Consider the following 19,016-nt stretch of genomic DNA (forward strand, 5'->3'; position numbering starts at 1 on the left):
ATCACTGGCCTTAGGGAGTAAGGGTTATCATTGCTTAGGCCTCTTTTTTTTTTTTTTTTTTGGCCATTATTATGATTTCTGTCTTCATGGTTTCATTTTAATTTCCTGTTGGTTTAATTGGTGTGCTAGCTGCATGCACTTGCTGTTGTACTTGTGTCAAATGATTCTCTAACTTCCTTTGGAAAGCACTAATGAATAAGTGCTGTTTCTCTTCTCTATTGTTGGGTTTTTTGTAAAGTTGCTCAAATGCTCTCAGGTATGGCGGCTCTGAATGGAGGACTTGGCGCCACAGGCTTGACGAATGGCACGGCTGGCACCATGGACGCCCTCACCCAGGCCTACTCAGGAATCCAGCAGTATGCAGCGGCTGCGCTGCCCACGCTGTACAGCCAGAGCTTGCTGCAGCAGCAGAGCGCAGCGGGCAGCCAAAAGGAAGGTACGTGCTACCCGCAGCCCCAGCCCAACAGGCAGCACTGGCCTGTAGAGCACGTTTCAAAGGTACCAAATTGAACTGGTGTCATAGGAGAAATCAATTGTTCCATTTCTGGTGTTCACACTTAGGGGGAAAAAACCTGACAAGCCTAAACCACTTATTTCATTCTTTTCTGTTCAGTTTTATATTTATCTTTTGATTTAATTTTTCATCTCTCAAGATATTCTCATCCATTGTGCGTTTATGCGCAATTGCTTTTTAGTTGTAATATCAAAAAAAATGCCAGGAACCCCCCTCTCACAAGTGAGTGTGGGCCATAGTTTCCAACCTACACATCGACAACTCCTCGTTAGTGGAAGAGGGTGAAGGAGATGGATCAATACAGGCTTCTGTGGGTGAAGTGCTCTCTTCTGTATTTCTCAGGTTTTTCGGAGTCCACATACCCTGTGACGGTGTGGCTGCTTCTCAGTAGGCAATGGTTTTCAGGTTAATGATAAAATCCACAGTTAGGGTTGGATTGACTTGGTTTTGTTTAGTTGGGGGTCTTATGGGGAAGCAAGTAAGTGCTTCTCTACCAGTAAAGCAAAATAAACATCAGGAAATTAATGCTAAGAATTAATTAAAACTAATTATGAAACGGTTAATGAGTTAGTCCAAATAAGGATAGTTTGTCATTCTTCCTTTTTATTTAAAGCAAAATCTGCAACATGATAGCTGTATTCTTTCTGACTTGTTTAGAATATGGGAAAGAAGCTAGAAAAGGAAATACTAAGGAAAAAAATTTTTAATTTCTTTCCCCGTTCCTTTACCATTACCCCACAGTTCCAAACTGCTTTTGTCTGAATACTTTGACTCTAAACATGGTGTTTTGTAAGAAATAGAATACCTTTACTTTGTGAAGCTCTGAGTTTTAAGGGGACACAACTTAAGAGATATTCATGTGTAAAATAAAAAGAATTGTTTCTTTTTATAAATAACATGGAAATCACTAGAAATGAAAGATATATGAAAGTCTAAGTTACTTTTTATTATTTCAACTTTCTTTTTACTCGTGACTGGAACTATTGCAGGTTGTTTAAACATGCACAACTCTTCAGACGATTGTGGTTTACCAGGTGTGTGCAAGAGACCTTATGTCATAAATACCATGTCTTCCCAAAGAAAAGTCTGTATTGAATCTCTTTGTATGTTTCTTTTTATAAATAACATGGAAATCACTAGAAATGAAAGATATATGAAAGTCTAAGTTACTTTTTATTATTTCAACTTTCTTTTTACTCATGACTGGAACTATTGCAGGTTGTTTAAACATGCACAACTCTTCAGACGATTGTGGTTTACCAGGTGTGTGCAAAAGACCTTATGTCATAAATACCATGTCTTCCCAAAGAAAAGTCTGTATTGAATCTCTTTGTATGGGGTCTGACTACCCTGGTGACAGATAAGGGTGGTAAGAGGGAGCCTGTCAGATAATGATATCCTCACACAGAGACTGCAAAGCCAATCCGCCCACATGGTTTTAGAGAATGTTGGTCACTTCTCCTTTATCTAGCAGCACTTTGTATCAAATTATATAGCCCGTGTCACGGAGAAGTTGTCAGCCACCAAAAGACTCAAAATCCAGTGGTTTAAGGATAAAGTCTGGGCCCTGAAACAACAATTTTCTGAGTTGCTTCACCCCAACCCACTGCCCTAAATTTCCTTGCCTTGAGTTTTAGGGATTGCTTGCGCAGTAATTCCCCTCTAGGATTAATGTAAAATAGGTCAAAATAACTATTGCCAACTCCCGATTATTCTAATTTAGGTTTGTGGGCTACCAGTAGCATGGTTAAGGGTTTTTTAATTTTTTTGTCCCTGGTGGTGGTGGGTTTGGGTTTCTTTTAATCATCTCCCACCTTCTTATACCTCTCTTCTGATCACCTTCTCCTCACCCAGTTAATGTGTGCTCAGGAAACTTAAACCATCTTAATATTGGCTTAAGTAAAATGTAATTTAAAAGGCAGATTATATTGGGAAGGGAGGAAGAAAACATAATGAATTCCAATACTGAATATATTTTTAGACTTGCTGCTCCACAGTTCTGTCCTTTAGTCAAGAGAGCTGAAAGTTGACTCGATGTATTTAGTTATATACCCTGGTGTGTTTTTCCCCCACAGAAAAATGAGCCAGTCTAGCTTTGTAAAGAAATGGTTTTAATTTTTCCCCAGCCAAATCTTCTAAAAGGTTATGACATCCCTACAGATCTGAACCCAGGAGAGCTGATCACCTTTCCTTGCCATTCCTAAATATCCTCTGACTGCTCTCACACCTTCCCATCTTCCTGTATTTGCAGGAGGCAAATCAGACACATTCAGGTAGTTAGAGCCTCCAGTTGCCCAGTGAGAGGCTGGTGGGCGCTGGTGGTCTCATACAGCTTTGCTCCTACAGACAGCCCGAGGGCTTCATGCTAGATCAAGTACTCTGTGAGAAAATCGACACATGAACGCCCCAACCAGCTAGGACCACAGGATAACACAGTAACTCTCACAAGTTAAACAATGTGTACTAGGAGAAATCTGACAAAGGATGACTTGTGAACAGGTTTTTACTAGTGCTGGGGGTAGAGGAGAGGGTGATACACAGGTGGAATCCTCAAAAAAGTTAATTTAACCCTTGGTAACAGCCACCTTTGTTGCATACAAGGGAGGTTGTCCATATGAAAATACTTTTTGTCATTTTAATGTTAAAAATGGGGGCAGGAGGGTTGCAAAATCAAACTGTTTCTTCACGATGAAAAAAACTGGGGGTCTACACCAGGCACTGCTTTTGGTATTTTTTCCTAGGAAAATAATTAACAAAAGGGCAAAGCCTACTCATGTCTGTTTACCTGTCTCCATATTTTCCTGGTCTCCCCATTTGGCCTAGTTACATGCAGAATGTACAGCATTCTGAATGCAAGATTTTTCAGGCAAACCCAGTAATCTTTCTTGTGCATTAAAATTGTATTTTCTCCCCAGGATTCAGGAGGTTAGATGTACTTCGCAATTCAAATTCGGTCCCATTAATCCTCATTTGTACATGTGGATCTTTTATTTAGAAGGAACGTTAAATCTAGTGGTGCTAGCTTTGACCAGTGTACATGCTGCAGAGGACATGCATGGCACAGTAGCACTCTGAACATCCATTTGCAGTGCTGTGGGTTTTGCATCTATTCATTTTAAATTCTGATTTTTAAGACATTTTTTAAACCAGAAAACATTTGGGGACTTAAACCCTACAATCATGTTCCTTTCAAATACAGACTGCATCCAACCCTCATTCTGCATCCAGCTCATTCCTATATAGGAGGAGGGTGTCTATGGGAATAAAAAGAACTTTGTAAAAATAAATGGATACACATCTTTGCAAAAAAATGTCAAACCAAGTTTCTCCCTCCCCTATCCCCCACAAAATAAATCATAAAAGAAAAAAGTATTCTAATGAGTGGGGTTTATTTTGTGGGGGGTGAGGGGAAGAAACTTGGTTTGACATTTTTTTGCAAAGATGCTTATCCATTTATTTTTACAAAGATTTTTTTCCCTATTGTATTTTTCTCCAACCCATACGCATAGACACCCTCCTCCCTATGTAGGGAACCCATAGCAGCCTATCCCCCAGGGCTTCCCAGTGGGGCAGTCAGGCCTGGGTCCTCTCCTGTAAACATTAGCTGAGGACCCATGAATGAGATGCACAAGTCACTTTGCCAGTCTGTGAGCCCCTTTCCCTCCCAGACACCAGGCCTGGAACATCCAGGAGATATCCAGCCTTTATTGTCCATCCAGCTCATTGGAATCCCCCTTTTTTTTTTTTTTTTTTTCTTTTTTGCTTCTTTTAACTTTCAGGTAGTTCTTGTACAGGTGGGTAGAGGGTTAGCAGAGTGAAATGGAGAGGAACTTGAGCACTTACCTCTCCACCCACTGTAGCTAAGAAGATCTTCCCTGTTCTGCCCTGTTTCTTGTTCTCATATTTGATGGAAAAGGGGGATGGAAGTGAAGAGCTTGGCTTAGTGCAGTCTTTGACTAGCTTCTACATCCATTGCATTCATTTCCAAAGCTAATTCCCAGTGGCATAGTTCCTGTCAAAGTTGTGAGACTCTAGCTACCTTTTTTCCCCTGCCTTGACTCATTGCCAGTCATTTCTAATAAAGATGTTTATTAGGCTGTTAAGAGATTTGATAAAACTAGCTGGATAATTAGGTAAATGATTGAGAAATCTGAACAGCATTCCTGCTACATATGTTATTCTAAATTGCTGCAGTTTGTTTAGATTGCACAGAATACTCTCTTCCTCTCTAAGAGCCAGTCTATACATAAGAGAAAATAAGGCCACCCAGGAAAAAACCCATGCCTGTATTCTCTGTCCCTCCTGCCCACTGCGAGTATCTTCACCCCCGTGAAGTGTGTGCTAAGGCTCATGAAGCGCATGTGACCCACAGAAGACCACCAGTGAAAAGGAAGCCATTCATAGCCAGTGTCTCTTTGGAAATCAGGAAAACCTAAAGGAAGAGTGCTTTTCTGAAAGACATCCCAGCACTTGACACTTATCTGCTTTTTCTCTTTTAGTATGAGCGAAAGCCAAATGATTAGCCTACCTGTTGTTAAAGTATTCATAAGAAGAGGCTTTGAGAACTAAGACACGAGGGATACCTTACTCTGATTTTCTTTTCCTCCTTAGGTCCAGAGGGGGCAAACCTCTTTATTTACCACCTTCCACAGGAGTTTGGAGACCAGGACATTCTGCAGATGTTCATGCCTTTTGGAAATGTTATCTCTGCTAAAGTCTTCATTGACAAACAGACCAATCTGAGCAAGTGCTTTGGTATGCAAAAGAAACCAAGCTAGAATGTTGCAGTAGGTTCCCAAGTGAGGAATCATGGGAAGGAAAATGTGAATGACAAATATTTTCAGAGTCAGGATAGAGTCTTGTGTGGTGGTGGTTCGTGATTTTCTGCATGTATGTAAGCAGATTTGGACAAAGTTGTTTAATCAAAAACAGGGGAAGGGGCTATATAAAAAGGAAGGAGCTGGAAAATTAAACTAAATGCCCATACATTAGGGTAATGTTCTGTACTGTACTATTAAAGTGTCTTACTACATATATTTAATAATCAGGCTATATAAAAAGGAAGGAGCTGGAAAATTAAACTAAATGCCCGTACATTAGGGTAATGTTCTGTACTGTACTATTAAAGTGTCTTACTACATATATTTAATAATCTTTCATTGTAGAGCAATAGCTGTTTCTTCAAGCCTCATAGATTGAACCATGAACTTTTATCAGATGGAAATATACAGTTAACACATTGTAATTTTGGCTGTCCTGATACAGAATAGTGTTGTAGACACTTTGCCACTAATTTCTTACCCCCTCCAGGTTTAATATGACTCAGACATTTTAATATGCTGTGGGTAACACATTGTATGGGGGCTTGTATTAGTCCCTTTCTGTTACTTATTAGAACAAAATACCCGGAACTGGGTAATTTATAAAGAAAACAAAATTTATTGCTTACAGGTTTGGAGGCTGGGAAGTCCAAAGTCCCAGGAAGCACATCTGATAAGGGTCTTCTTTGGTGGTGGCTTTACAGCAATGCAGGGGTCTCACATGGCAGAAAATGGTGGAGCAGAGAGAGACTCTCACATGCTGTGCTTTTAAAGCTCTTAGAACCACACCCATGACCACCCTTATTAATCCATTCAGTAGAGCATGGTCCTACAATCTAATCACTTCTTCAAGGCCCCACCTTTCAATTATAATAGGATTTCCCACCCTCTTAACAATCACAGTGGGGATCAAGTTAGGGGATACCATCCATATCTGGGCTTATCATTCAAGCATCTTGATACACACACACACACACACACTCTCTCTCTCTCTCTCTCTCTCTCTCTCTCACTCACTCACTCACTCACGCACTCACAAATATACATACATTCACCAGCGGGGATGCCATCAGGCTGCCACCAGATTGCAGCACACCTGACAGGATGGGCGGTTAATGCAGTGTCTCAGGATTGGGTAGAACACTGCATTGTGATGGGATTCAAGGGCTGGAATCTGGGATTCTAAGATTGGCAGGGACTGTGTGAATGGCTATAGAGCACAGGAGTGTGCAAGTATTATCAGAACAGTGGAAAACCCAGCTCCTCAGTGCACCAGCTCATCCTGCCAACCTTCCTCAAGTAGCCTGGACTCTGCCTTCTGTGGCTTTTTCTGCTCTGCAATAGAGTAAGGAAAGCCTACTGCATGCACTGATGTCTTATACCAGGAGGTGTTTTATTTTGCAAACCCTTTTGCCCCCCAAAGTAGTTTAGAGACCAGGCAGGATGTTCCGAGTATATGTTACTTGCTCGCAAGCACTGGCCCAGTGTGAAGTAGAACATTTGCTTTAATCGCTCCTGCAATTTACTAATGCATGGTGGGTAGTAAGTAACAGCATAAAACAAAATAAAGTAATAGATGTGGGCCAAAGGAAACACACAGAATTGTGTGTTATAAAGAAAAATATCAAAGGTAGGGTGGTTCTCAAACAGCCAAAAACTCAAACTTTCTATTTGGCTGACTGGTAATCAGTAACCAGTCCAAGGACAATGTTTTGGCTTCTAAAACTGTGTTATCATAGTGTTTTTCTAATTTCTCTGCTCTCACCCAGGAAGGTCTGCAGTCTCTGTTGTTAGGGGAATTAGTATGTCAGCCATTTAAAGTCACCGTTTTTACCCTAGTGGAAAGGTTGTCAGCCTGAACCCATTACACCATCGCTGTCGCTGTGGCGACTACATAAACCCCCTTGTAATGGTTCATGAGAGGGTGAAATGGAAATTAAATTGTTATATAGAGTATGTGTGTGTATTTGAGTGTGAGCTTACCTTCGGGAGGCTTCCCTGCCCAAGGTTTTAAGGCAGACTTTTATATTTGTCATAGCTAAACAATGTTCTAGGCTCATTTGCAGACTGGAAAGGGATTGTGCTTTGTGGTTTGACTTGAGAAAATATTTACTGCCCCGAAAGATTATATCAGCCCACAAACTACTTGACCAATGTGTTCATAATGATATAAGCTATAGCTATGTGTATCAGCAATTATTTTGCATTATGGACTGCTTTTAATTTTTACTGAAAGCCTTAGCATCCCGGGTTTTTCACCAAGCCACCTAATTTTTCAGGGCCCCGGTTTGCTGGATTGCTAGTCATGAGGTGGTACCTTGCTGTTTCACTGGTACTTCCTGGCCCTGTTTCTTTATCCTCCTCACCCTTAACCCATTTCCATTCTTTAATCATCTTGCTGTGTTTGGATAAAGACCAAGAGGGAAAGGAGAAAAGTCAGCGCAAAAATCTTGGATTTGAGACCACATTTATTGGGAATTAGATTAAATAAAAATTTAAACAACCCCTTTGCAATACAGCCTGCCTGTGAAAAGCTTTTCTGCCTTATGCCATATGCCCATGTTTATCAGCTGAGAAGAGGTGCTGCTGCAAGTGCATTTATGTCCTTTTCTTCCTCCTCTAGTTTGTAAAGGAATTTTCTCTTTAGCTTTAAATTTTAATAGTAGATAGAGATGCCTACTATAGAAACTTCTGAACAGCTGATGTTCAGGACTGAAATTAAATCTGTGTAATAGCTTCCTTTCAACATCAAAAGTAGGTAGGAGCTGTGCAAGCCCACCATTGGAATTGGCATTAACTAAAGCTGTCCTTGTACCCCTGCCCCTGCTTTACCCCCCAGGGCTAGAACAAATTATATGATCAGAATTCTCTTGTTTCTGGGTCTTTGCAGAGCATCGTAAGTTCTTTTTCAAGAGCATGCCCTCCCTTCTTTTTTCGTGGTGGTGGTTGCTACAGAGAAGGATACTGGGAATTCTGTTAAGATGATTGTTAAGCCCTAAGCTATTTAGACTGTTTATTCCCCAAAACTTTGGGAGATGAAAGGTAGCAATTTTCTTTCTGTTGAATTTATTGGAGCTCTGAAAATGGAAATACAGGTAAGACGAAAGGCCCAGCATTTCCCTAGGTTCCTCTCAGTAATAACTCCAAAATGTTAAAAATCAGGTGTAAATTATTCTAGAGCTTATTCACTAATTGACCCATCCTCTAGCCAAACAGGTGTCGGCTCGGTCTGTGAATATATATGTGGAGAACGGGAATTAAAGTCAGAGTCTTTGGCAGTATCCACTGTTACCCAGCCCCTCCCTTCATCATCCTGCCTTAAGCCTCACCCGGTTGGGACATGTGAGCCTCTGGCAGCCCTTTGAGGCCTGGAATATTTATACCACTGCTTATATGAGTAGTGCTTATTTGTGTACCTGGGGTTCTTTTGGAAGGATTCTAAGAGACTTTAAAAACGAATAGATTTGACTGAAATCAATAGATTAAATTCACTCAAACAACTGAGTTCAAGATTTTAGTTTTCTGAGGAGGGGTTTTGTTCTACATGATACCAAATTACCAGACCAACTAGCTTTGTCACTGCTTCTCAGTGGACATTTCCCATGTTGTCCCTGAGACCCTGCCCTGTGCACAGTAAATTCAGCAGGTCTGGAAGGAGACTGTGAGGCTGGCATACATTACTTAGCACTTGCACTCACACCATGCCACCCAGCCCCAAAAGCCCTGGTCCCCCTCTTCTGCACGGCTCCCTCTCCATGGTGACTCCCTCCTGCCTTCCCCTTTGTGTTTTCCAGGTTTTGTTAGCTATGACAATCCCGTCTCTGCACAAGCTGCTATCCAGGCTATGAATGGCTTTCAGATCGGCATGAAACGCTTGAAGGTGCAGCTGAAGCGCTCCAAAAACGACAGCAAACCTTACTGATCCTAACCCCAGAGGCTCCCTGCTCTTATTTTAGCTTTCTTAGGGTAAGTCCCATAAGCCAGCCTGTTCTCAACAGGAAAGGCAGAGGAGGACCACATTGCCAACTTTTACCAAGAGAGACGGTTATTTTTACAATAAGGCCTCCATTTCCCCCCCACTCCCTCCACCCAGTCTGCCATATTAAAACTTGGGCTACCTTGTTTCTATTGAGTAAATTCCACCTCCAGTTGTGCCACTGTATTTCATTTGTTTTGCGATTTGAATCTCCTTTTACCTTTTTTTTTTCATTTTTTTATTTTTGCTTTTTTAAAGAAAAACATATACACAAATAAATGACATCTTGAGAATTTAAAAGGCAAACAAACGTAATGTGCAATTCTAACTCTGAAACCACTGGTGCCCCAAGAGCACTGCCTGGAAAATTCATCCTCCTTGGCCTGCGCCCGCCCCTCCAGAGGGCAGGGGCGGCGGGGACAGTCTTTAGAAGTTAACTTGGTGGCCTAGCGAGAGGGGGAAGCCAGGAGAAGCACTTACTCAAAACAACACAAAACGTCTTTCCACTACATCAGTTGGTTTTAATAAGTAGGATTTTATTTTAGGGTTCAAAGAAACATGATAATTTATTGATCAGATTATTACATTGGTTGTCTATTTTGTTATTGTTTTATTTTAGTTTTTAGAAAGGATTAATGTAAAAAAAAAGATTTAGAGATCTGTTTCTTAAAGCTACAGGGTTTAAAAATAAAATAAAAATGAGTGAAAATACTTGATGTTTCTTGAAAGATAAATTTAATAATAATAAATAAATACATAAATAATACATAAAAAAGAAAGCCACAGGCCTGTAAATTTTATTTGTAAAAAAAGCATTTCTATTTTTATACAAAATTTTTACTGCCTCAGAAATAATGGAAGTTATTTATTGCCTATTGTTAACTTATTGGGTACCTAAAGAGCAGTTCTCTGTCTAGCTAGAACCTTCTGAAGTAGTCTCTAGAGGAATTGTTCTAGGAATGGGCTTTTTTTCACCGTTGAACCCTAGACCTAAAGTTCATGCTTTATCCTCTCGTTGTTCATATCTGTCTGATTATTTTGTTCGTAACTTCCATTATCCAGTTTACAGTTCAGTTGTCTGACTTTCCCCATATGTCACATTTGTTGAAACTGGACCCTCTCCCCTGTCCCTTGCCAGTCCCTCACCCCAATACACCTGGAATCCATCCCTTCTCACTCTCTCCAGATGGATTCTCTTGGGGTTTCATTGTGCTGTGGATAAAGAGTGTAAGAAATGCAAATTATGTGAATGGCTCGTAGACTCCCTAATGACCTAAGATTTGCATTAGTTTATCTCCTGCACCCTTAAAAGTGATTTTGTTGCTGCTGCATAGATTCTGTGTAACTTTTTACTCTTCCTTGTTTTTTCCCTAGACATCTTCATGCCCGTTAGTTCATCGTTTGCCTAGCATGTCCCTGTGGCGTCTCAAAAAAAAGTTTCATCGTCCCGTCATTGTTTCTGATGTCTTTCTGACCTCACATCACATTTGGTTCTCCTACTGACCTTTGATCTAGTTTGACCTTTGAAATTTGCATGTGACCTCATCTAGCTATGAATTCTGGGAAGTCAATGTGAAAAACATTGCTGCATTCATGCAAGACTGAAATTTATTATTAGACAAATTAATTATAGAAAAAAACCTGTGGCAAAAATGTTTCCTTCTTTTTTTTTTTCTTTTTTCTTTTCATAAAACAGACTTGAAAGTATTATACAGGGATTGGCATTCTTCCCGGTCACTGGTAACAATAGCAATATGTGTCCAGGGACACAGAATGTTGGTTTCTAACAGACTACTTCCAAAAACAGTTTGAGAAAAAAACTGTCTGATTTTAAGTCTCTAGAGGTCTGTAATAGTTTTTACATTTTTCAGGCAGTGTAAAGTTTTTTGATAAGGCCATTTTAGGTGGCTCACTTTCTCATTAAGATATATATATAGAACCACTTTTTGTAGATTAGTATAAGAAAAATATTTACCCTGTTTTGGGGCAAATGCTACCTATTTGTGTCACCTTTTGCTGAACTGACTCACAGTTAGACAATCCATGGTTTAATGCACATGAAATTACCTATATTTTATACTGTTTCAATGTACAGGAGAAAGGTTACTGTAAACTGTGTTATGTTGGTGCTTCTGTGAATTAAGTTGTGGTTTCATCATGAGTCTTATGGTCTTAATGTTCTTTGTTGATAAGACAAGTTTAGAATTGGTTTACTTAAAACAAAAAAGAATTTCAAAAAAAAAGTTGTTTGCTTAAAAAAAATTTCATGTGAGGGGAAAAAAAAAACCTATTCCAGAATAAGTTTTGTGTTGGCTTGTGAAGCATTGATGTCATTTTTTTTTTTATTGTGGACTATTTAGATGTGTTTGTGTTCAGCAAAATGTGATTTTTTTTTCTTTTAAAGAAAAAAGTGAAAATATATAGTGCCAAATTCCAAAGGTACGTCCTTCCTAGAGCTTCAGTGTGTTTCTTGTGAGAAGTAATTTGATAACATGGGTATTTTATTATGTGTTTTGTATAAATCCCTAATATTTAAAAAAACAAACAAAAAAAAGAGGTTAAAAAGTTTGTTAACTTGCTATCCTGTGGTCTTGTTGCCTGAAATTGTTATTTGTTATTTCTCTATGATGTTTTTTGTAAGACATTGTATAAGTGCCCATGTCTCACTTTTTTAACCACTCTGCACATCAATGCTGTGAAGGCAACCTCACCATGTATTTTCTTCATAATATATGGAAACCTCTAAGGTGAGAAAGTTTTGAACTTTTAACCCTTTCTACCCAGAGCTATCTGAAATGTTGGTAACTTTTTATACTGTCATCATGAGTTTGTTTGGGGGTGTTTCTAATTTAGATAATTTTTTTCTACCTATATCTTCTGAGTTTTTTCTTTCTTTGTTTTTACTATTTTTTTATCCTTTGGGTGAGATCCAAAAGAAAACACTCTACAAGGCAAATCTGAAGGGGAAAAAAATAACTCTCTCCAATTTTTTCCCTACTCCATTTTTTCTCTTTTTTTTACTTTTGATTATTTCTGGTAATTTTTTTAAAAAAAAAGAATTCCTAATGTGCTGCTGGAATTCCTTCTTCAGTTTGAATTAAAAACAATTTATTGGATAAACCGTCTGAGGGGAAAAGTAGGTAGAGTCAGCATTTAAACCTTAAAAACTCTGTAGGCTTTTGAGATCAGGTTTAGTGGTATGTTCTATCTTAGAATATTTTCATATACCTTGCAGTTAAACGACTTTGGGATGAGATAGTCTTTTGAGGGATTTTGCTTTTGTTTCTTAAATACTCCTAAATATTTCTAATCAGCCATTGTGGTGGGGATTCTCTGACCCCAGTGGATACCTCTGAATCAGCAAGGTATTTGGAGTTAGAAGCTCACAGCTTTTCCTGCCTTTTTGTTTTTTGGTTGTTATTATTGAACACATTTAAAGGGGAATGACCATATAAGTAAAGCTCAGTTCTTTATCAAAGTTACTGATCAAATACCTAGCACCAATTCCTGCTGCCACTTTTTAAAGTGCCATATGACTTTGACCTTCTGTGAACAGATATCTTGCTGTCTTGACAAACCTTAATGTCATACCTACAGCCCCAACACAAACTCCAGCCTTCCTGATAGCAGGCCCTGGAAGCTTCTTGGTCTCAGCTCCATGTCCCCTCCCCTCTCCCACCCTGTTTGGCTTAATGGGTGTGTGGATGTGATAGCCCTGGGATGGAAAGGACTAGCCTCTCATAATGCAAAAAACAAAAACAAAAGTTTCCTTCTTATAGCACATGCACTTCTAATGAAATGATTTGTATTATCCTCACACGTGTTTACTACTGCTGGGGCCTTCCTTCATCCTTTGAGGGCTATTTTGTACTTCCTGCAGCAATCAGCTTACTAACAAAAATTATCGCACATGCCTCTCTCATATATTTATTATATGGTGGTGTGTAGACACATACATAAAAAACACAAGAGAACACCATTCAGATTTCTTAGAACGTTTCATTCAGAATCTCTTCATCTGTCAGTTACAAAAATCTCAAAGAAAATTTTCTGATTCCTTCACTGAAGCAAACTGCCCTCCTCCTGCCCTCTTTTCCTCTTCACCCCCCTGCATCTCCCCCAAAAGAGAAATTGAGCGCAGCAGACAGGAGGCTCAGGCTGGGCACTTTGAGTTGAATGTTTCTTATTTTGCAGACAACCAAGACAGTATATTTAGGGGGAAAGTCCTTTTTTTTTTTCTTTTCCATGTTCCACTGTTAAAAAGATAACCCTCCTCCTCAGAGACAAACTGTCCTTTTATCCCTTCATTCACTTATCTTTTAATATCAAAAGGAAAAAGCTGCAGGGGAGCAGAGGGCCTGTGCCAGAAGAAAAAACACACAGGGAAACTGCTTTTTTAAATCACGTGTAGAGAATAGTCATTTTTAAACTAAATGAGAGAATTACGATAAAATGGCAGTCCTCAAAGGCGTAACAAGTTCATCTTTCTTTCACCATAGGGGTTATAGTTCTTTGGCTTGTGCTACTCTGGAATCATTTTACTGTTTCTGTTTTTATTATCTTAAGTGCTAATTAAAAGAAGAAATAAAATTTTTAAAAAACCTGTAGTTCCATTACCTTTTTGAATAATGTCATACAAAAAATGTATTTGTGTTTTTTTGTGCTGTGAGAATTGTTGTTTGTAGATTAATAATATCATTTTGTTTAGAATTACAAAATAGTTTTTAAATATTGTCTGAGAAAAGCCAAAGTTAATGCAACCTAGTGGAAACTGTAAGACCATTTGAGTATTGTTTCTGTTTTATTGATGCATTTGGATTTTGTTGTTCGATGGAATTTGAGCCAAAAAAAAAAAAAAAACAACGCAGGCTTTCCTATTTCTACAACTGATTGTACTTATGCATTTTGTACCAGTGGAACTTTTTATACTGGAGATTAAAAAAAAAAAATGGAAATTTTTGTGGCTTACTCTAGTGGGCCCCCTGACAATGACTGATTTCAAGTTTGATTTCTGGTTGATAAGAAGAAAGTTGCTTTTCTTTTGAGAATTAAAAACTTTGGCTTGCTTTCTTTTTCCCTTTGCTTATATCTAGCATTAGAATTTTGTCTTAAAATACAGCGGTAAGTTTCACTTTTTATTCTGTATTGTGCAGTTACACAATAAGGTAATTAGATTTAGAAGTACTCAGTCACTTTAAGTGGATAAATGTATTAGTTAAAACTTTAGGGGTTTGCTTTTTTGCTGTTTAGATCAATTTTCTGATTCTTCTGTCCTCATTGTGAACATAACTGTGTAGTTGAAATAGTCAAACTTATTTTTGTAATGTATGTTATTGTGTGATGCGGTTTTTTGCTTCTGTCTCCAATATTAAACCATTTTCCTAATACTTGTTTCTCTCTCTGCGTGTTGTATTGTTGGTAGTCATTATATGTTGGTGATACATCTGCACACCTCACTGTTTCACGTATGTTTTTTTTCTATATGTTGTGTAAATAGATACAGTCGATTCCACCTAAGTGAATATCTGATTTGGGGAACTGTACACCAGCCACCTTTATTTATGTACAACAAACCATTTTCATTACTGCTTCCAAGGTTTATACACTTTTTTCTATGGTTTACCTAAATAACTGCCACAGAGTTGGACTTGCCAAGATGTTTTGTGGCCTTTTGACCACATAGAGTAATTTCACCTTCTCTCCTCTCCTCTTCTGATCTACCCCTTCCCTTCTCCCTCCCTCCCTCATGAGTATACACATGATATGTGCAGTTCTTAATGTTCATTAAAAACTGCTGCTGGGGTTTCTTCTATCTGCCGGTGAGTCCAAAGACATATCATTACAGTCACTCTTCTTAGAAACTAATCACCTTTTTAAAAAAGGTGAGCTCTCCAGGGAAGAAAAAATAAACCTAGCTGGTGAATAGAGGATGTGAAAAGGGCTAAACTTAAGTCTGTGTGTTGCCATCAATCAATAGATGTGAACAGAAAAGTTATTTATTTCAGTGAGTTAACTGGATCCAGGAGTGGCTTTAACTATTAAAGATAACAGAAGAGAAAAATATTTCCAAGTGCTCAGATGGAAGCTCTACTCAGTCTGGTGGGGGTGGGGATGAGGTAAGGTTTTGCATGCTCACACCTTCGTAGTATGTTGTCCGTTTCCAAGTGACAGTTAATAATGCCACTCCCTCCTGGATGAACACAGTGTTAAGAATAAGCATTGGCCCCACTATCACCACATCCCAGTTACCAAAAAGAGAACTATTCCTTACATGCTCTCTTTAATAATGCCACTCCCTCCTGGATGAACACAGTGTTAAGAATAAGTATTGGCCCCACTATCACCACATCCCAGTTACCAAAAAGAGAACTATTCCTTACATGCTCTCTAAAACTGAAGCCACAGGCCCTCCGCCCTTTTCCGTCCATCTCCTATGCTCAGGAATCTGATGATTGCTCTTAAAGTGCTCTTAAGAGATTCCATCGACGTTTGCTCCAGTCTTATCTCTTTTTCCAGTTTCTCAGACGCACAAGCTGTGTCCAACTCAGGCCACCCAGCACCTGGCAGCCATCCTCTGGGTGCCAATGAGGTTTTCCCCTGCAGGTGCTCAGTCTCTTCACCCTCTGGTTTCAGCAGCCCCTCTGGTCCCAAGATTGCAGTTTCTAGTTGGTTCAACAAGAGAGGGGCCTAGGGAGGTGGAAGAGAGGAGGCTCTCTCCTGTATGCTGAACACCTCACTGGTAGTGACTTCCACAGCTCCAGGCCTACACAGATGGGAGCTGACTTCCTGCCGAAGCTCCTGCTCTAGCTCATCACAGCCTGCCTCAGCCTGCCTCTGAAACCCACTGCTTACCTTCATGGGGAGAGATGGCTGAGGGTGTGATTTCTTTTTCTTTTCTTTGGGAGGGAGGAGGTTGGAAAGTATGAGGGAGGGGAGTGGGGGGAAGGAGGTGATCAAATTGTTTCCAAGGTGCAAGTGTTTATCTTTTAGACACATAAGTACACATTTCCACCATGTGACACAAGGCAAAATACTCATGCTAAGTAAAGGAAGGGAAAACAAAGCCAAATTCTCCAAAGAAGGGGATGAAAATACCAGCTCCTTTGAGCACTTAACCACTGTAAAGCTGGTCCCTGCTTAAGTTCCCACTTACAATTTTGATGATATAAAACACCGTTGCAGTGTTAGCAAGGTGTGTCTGTTTGCCATGCACGGACCACCCTGGGAAGTGACAAGCGTGTTTGTTTACCTTGCTGCTGGGAGCCACATGTCTGGCCAGCCCATAGCAGGCATGTGCGGTCTGTGGCCGGACTCTTGGCTGGCAGGCTGGGAAGCCCAGTGAAGGCAAAAGTACTGTGAATCGTTCCTGATAAGTGAATAAAACGTGACCGAGCAATCAGTTCATTCACTTATCAGGAATCGACTGTTCTGCTGATTCGCTGTTTTTGTTCTTCATCTCTGTTGTAGTTCACTATTTTTGCTGTGTTCTGTTTTCTCCTCTCATGCTTGGGCAAAATCACTGGGAATATTTTCATGTGACTATGAAACGTTTATATCGAGTGAAAATGGTATCTTAACAAAATCTATGCACTTGCTATCAGGAACACAATACTGGATGTGTCTTATATATATTGAACTATATAGTACTCGATTTCTTAAATAAAGCTTAAGAAAGGACTGTTGTGTGTAAAATTAATGTGATTATTTTTCAAAGCAGTGTTTCTAAGGGGTATTTTTGTTCTTTTAAGTCTTGAGTGATACAGGATATTTTTCATTAAAATTATATCGCTGGCTTTATGACTTAATATTCAATAAATTGACTTTGGAAACAAAATGGAGTGGGGGGAAGTTCTTCTCAGTGCATTTTAGAAAGAGACATCTGGAAAAGCATCCCCTTATTTGATCATGGCAAATCTACCCAGGCGCTGTGGGTGGCACAACAAAGCAATGCCTTCTCCTCCAAAAGACCAGTAGAAAGCGTCCAGAGTCTGCCCTAACCTAGAAAACCCACTGCTTTTCGAAATATGATCTCTTTAGGCTCAGAAGAAGGGACAAAGAAAGGCAGATCCAAGAATGCCACTGGTTACCATCTATGCTTTGCCAGAATGATGTGACACTAAAACTATACCCTGCTGGAGAACAGTGGCGGTCCCATTCAGAACTGAAAAAAGAGACAGCAAAAGAAGGGATTTGATCATTCAGGATGAGAAGGGTAAATTTTCAAAGTGATATGTGAGAGAGAGACCTCCTCTAACAGTGGCAAAGCTTAAATGGGAGCCTGCTGCTAGGCCTTTTGAAAGAATATTTTTGAAGTTTTTCCTACAGGCCGTAGTTTGAACAGAATGGCATTTTCTGTTGGGTCTTTTTGCTTTGGGGTTTTATGTTGGATTTGTTTCTCTTGCTTAATGTGTAATTCTAAGAAAAACTCCTAAACTCCTACTTTTAAAATGGCACAGGCATCCTTATCCCTTATAAAACAAATTTTAATTGTCTCTGGTAATGAGAGAAAGAGCATAGTTAATGAAGATCCACAGATAATCCAAAATTATTCTTCCATTCTCTGCTTCCTCCCACCCCAAAACGCCTAAAAAAAAAAAAAGCACACAAAAACTTCTAGTGAAGGTGTGGGATCAGAGAAATACTCCAGGGACAGGAAAAGGTAGCCCAGTCAAAGGGTCTGCACAGGCTGTACTTGCGGGAGCCATGCAGTCTGGGTGGGGGAGAGGAACACTGTGAAAGCCATGGGTCTACATGGGCTGGGCTCCAGTGTTGAAGAGTTTGCTGCACGTGGAGGTGTCCTAGGAAATCCTCTCTTCAGTCAGTCACAAGGCTAGAAAGCCTCCCCTTGTCTGAAGAGATCACATCCAAGTCCATAAGAGGTAGGAGAGCACTGAGCCTCAGTAAGGGAGTACTGATTCAGGAGTCCCCCACGTCTCATAAGCCGGGAACTGTGTGCTGGGAGGCCAGCTCAGAGTGACAGGTTGAGGCAGCCTTAAGTCAGAGGCCTGTCAGGCAGGAGCTGCCTTAAGGGGAATGCTACATTCTTTTAACCTCTCTCTACTGGTCAGCAAAGTAGCCCAGCACCAACCTCTCCATACCTGCATCAGGAGGACGTTTAAAAAAAAAATACATATAGACAGAATATATATATATATACACACACACACATATGTACATACATGCAGTGTTCTGCAACTGGTCAATTACAGTTAAAGCTGCACATAAGAATCACCAATTTTAAGACATGGATGATCCTCCCATCTCGAGGCTGGCATCACAGGTACGGAGAGGGAGTGCGTAGGAGCATTCTCTGGGGAGCCAGGCTGAATGCTGATCACCCATGTAACCTCCCTGTGCCTTAATTTCCTCATTAGCAAAGTGAGGGTAGATGTAATAACTAATGCAGGGCTTGTTATGAGGACTAACTAAGCCGACAGATAAAACGATTTGATCAGGGCCTGTGACATTGTAAGCACTCAGCGCCAGTTAGCAGCAGTGGTAGCACTTCTGCCACGGTCAGCTAAACTCCCACTGCCAGCCTGGTCTATTACCTGCTCCTACCAGGTGTCCTCTCAGCCATCCCCAGAGAGCCCCCTAGCTCTCTGAGTTCCCTGGATAACTATATACAAGGTCTAGCATCACAGAGATAGTGCATAATCCACAAATCATCCACTTGTTCAAAAGACACGCACTAAACAGCTACCCC

At 40.0% G+C, this 19,016-nt stretch overlaps 1 protein-coding gene across 5 annotated transcripts in view; it reads left to right on the top strand.

Annotated features, from left to right (window-relative positions):
- Nucleotides 1-16,987, top strand: part of CELF2 (CUGBP, Elav-like family member 2) — an 89,387-nt gene extending 72,400 nt beyond the window's left edge. For 2 of the 5 annotated variants that reach the window (XM_008590501.1, XM_008590500.1), the window contains 3 exons: nucleotides 257-436; nucleotides 5,126-5,269; nucleotides 9,129-10,021. In XM_008590501.1, coding sequence (XP_008588723.1) covers nucleotides 257-436; nucleotides 5,126-5,269; nucleotides 9,129-9,256 — 452 coding nt within the window. In that variant the 3' untranslated portion in view covers nucleotides 9,257-10,021. Of the gene's footprint in view, nucleotides 1-238; nucleotides 437-5,125; nucleotides 5,270-9,128; nucleotides 15,582-15,690 lie in introns of those variants that run through there. The other 3 variants (XR_551827.1, XR_551828.1, XM_008590499.1) reach the window with 3 other exon arrangements.
- Nucleotides 16,988-19,016: the final 2,029 nt, after the last annotated feature.

The sequence above is a fragment of the Galeopterus variegatus genome, unplaced genomic scaffold (genome assembly GCF_000696425.1).
Source record: "Galeopterus variegatus unplaced genomic scaffold, G_variegatus-3.0.2 Scaffold6163, whole genome shotgun sequence".
NCBI classification, from domain to species: domain Eukaryota; kingdom Metazoa; phylum Chordata; class Mammalia; order Dermoptera; family Cynocephalidae; genus Galeopterus; species Galeopterus variegatus.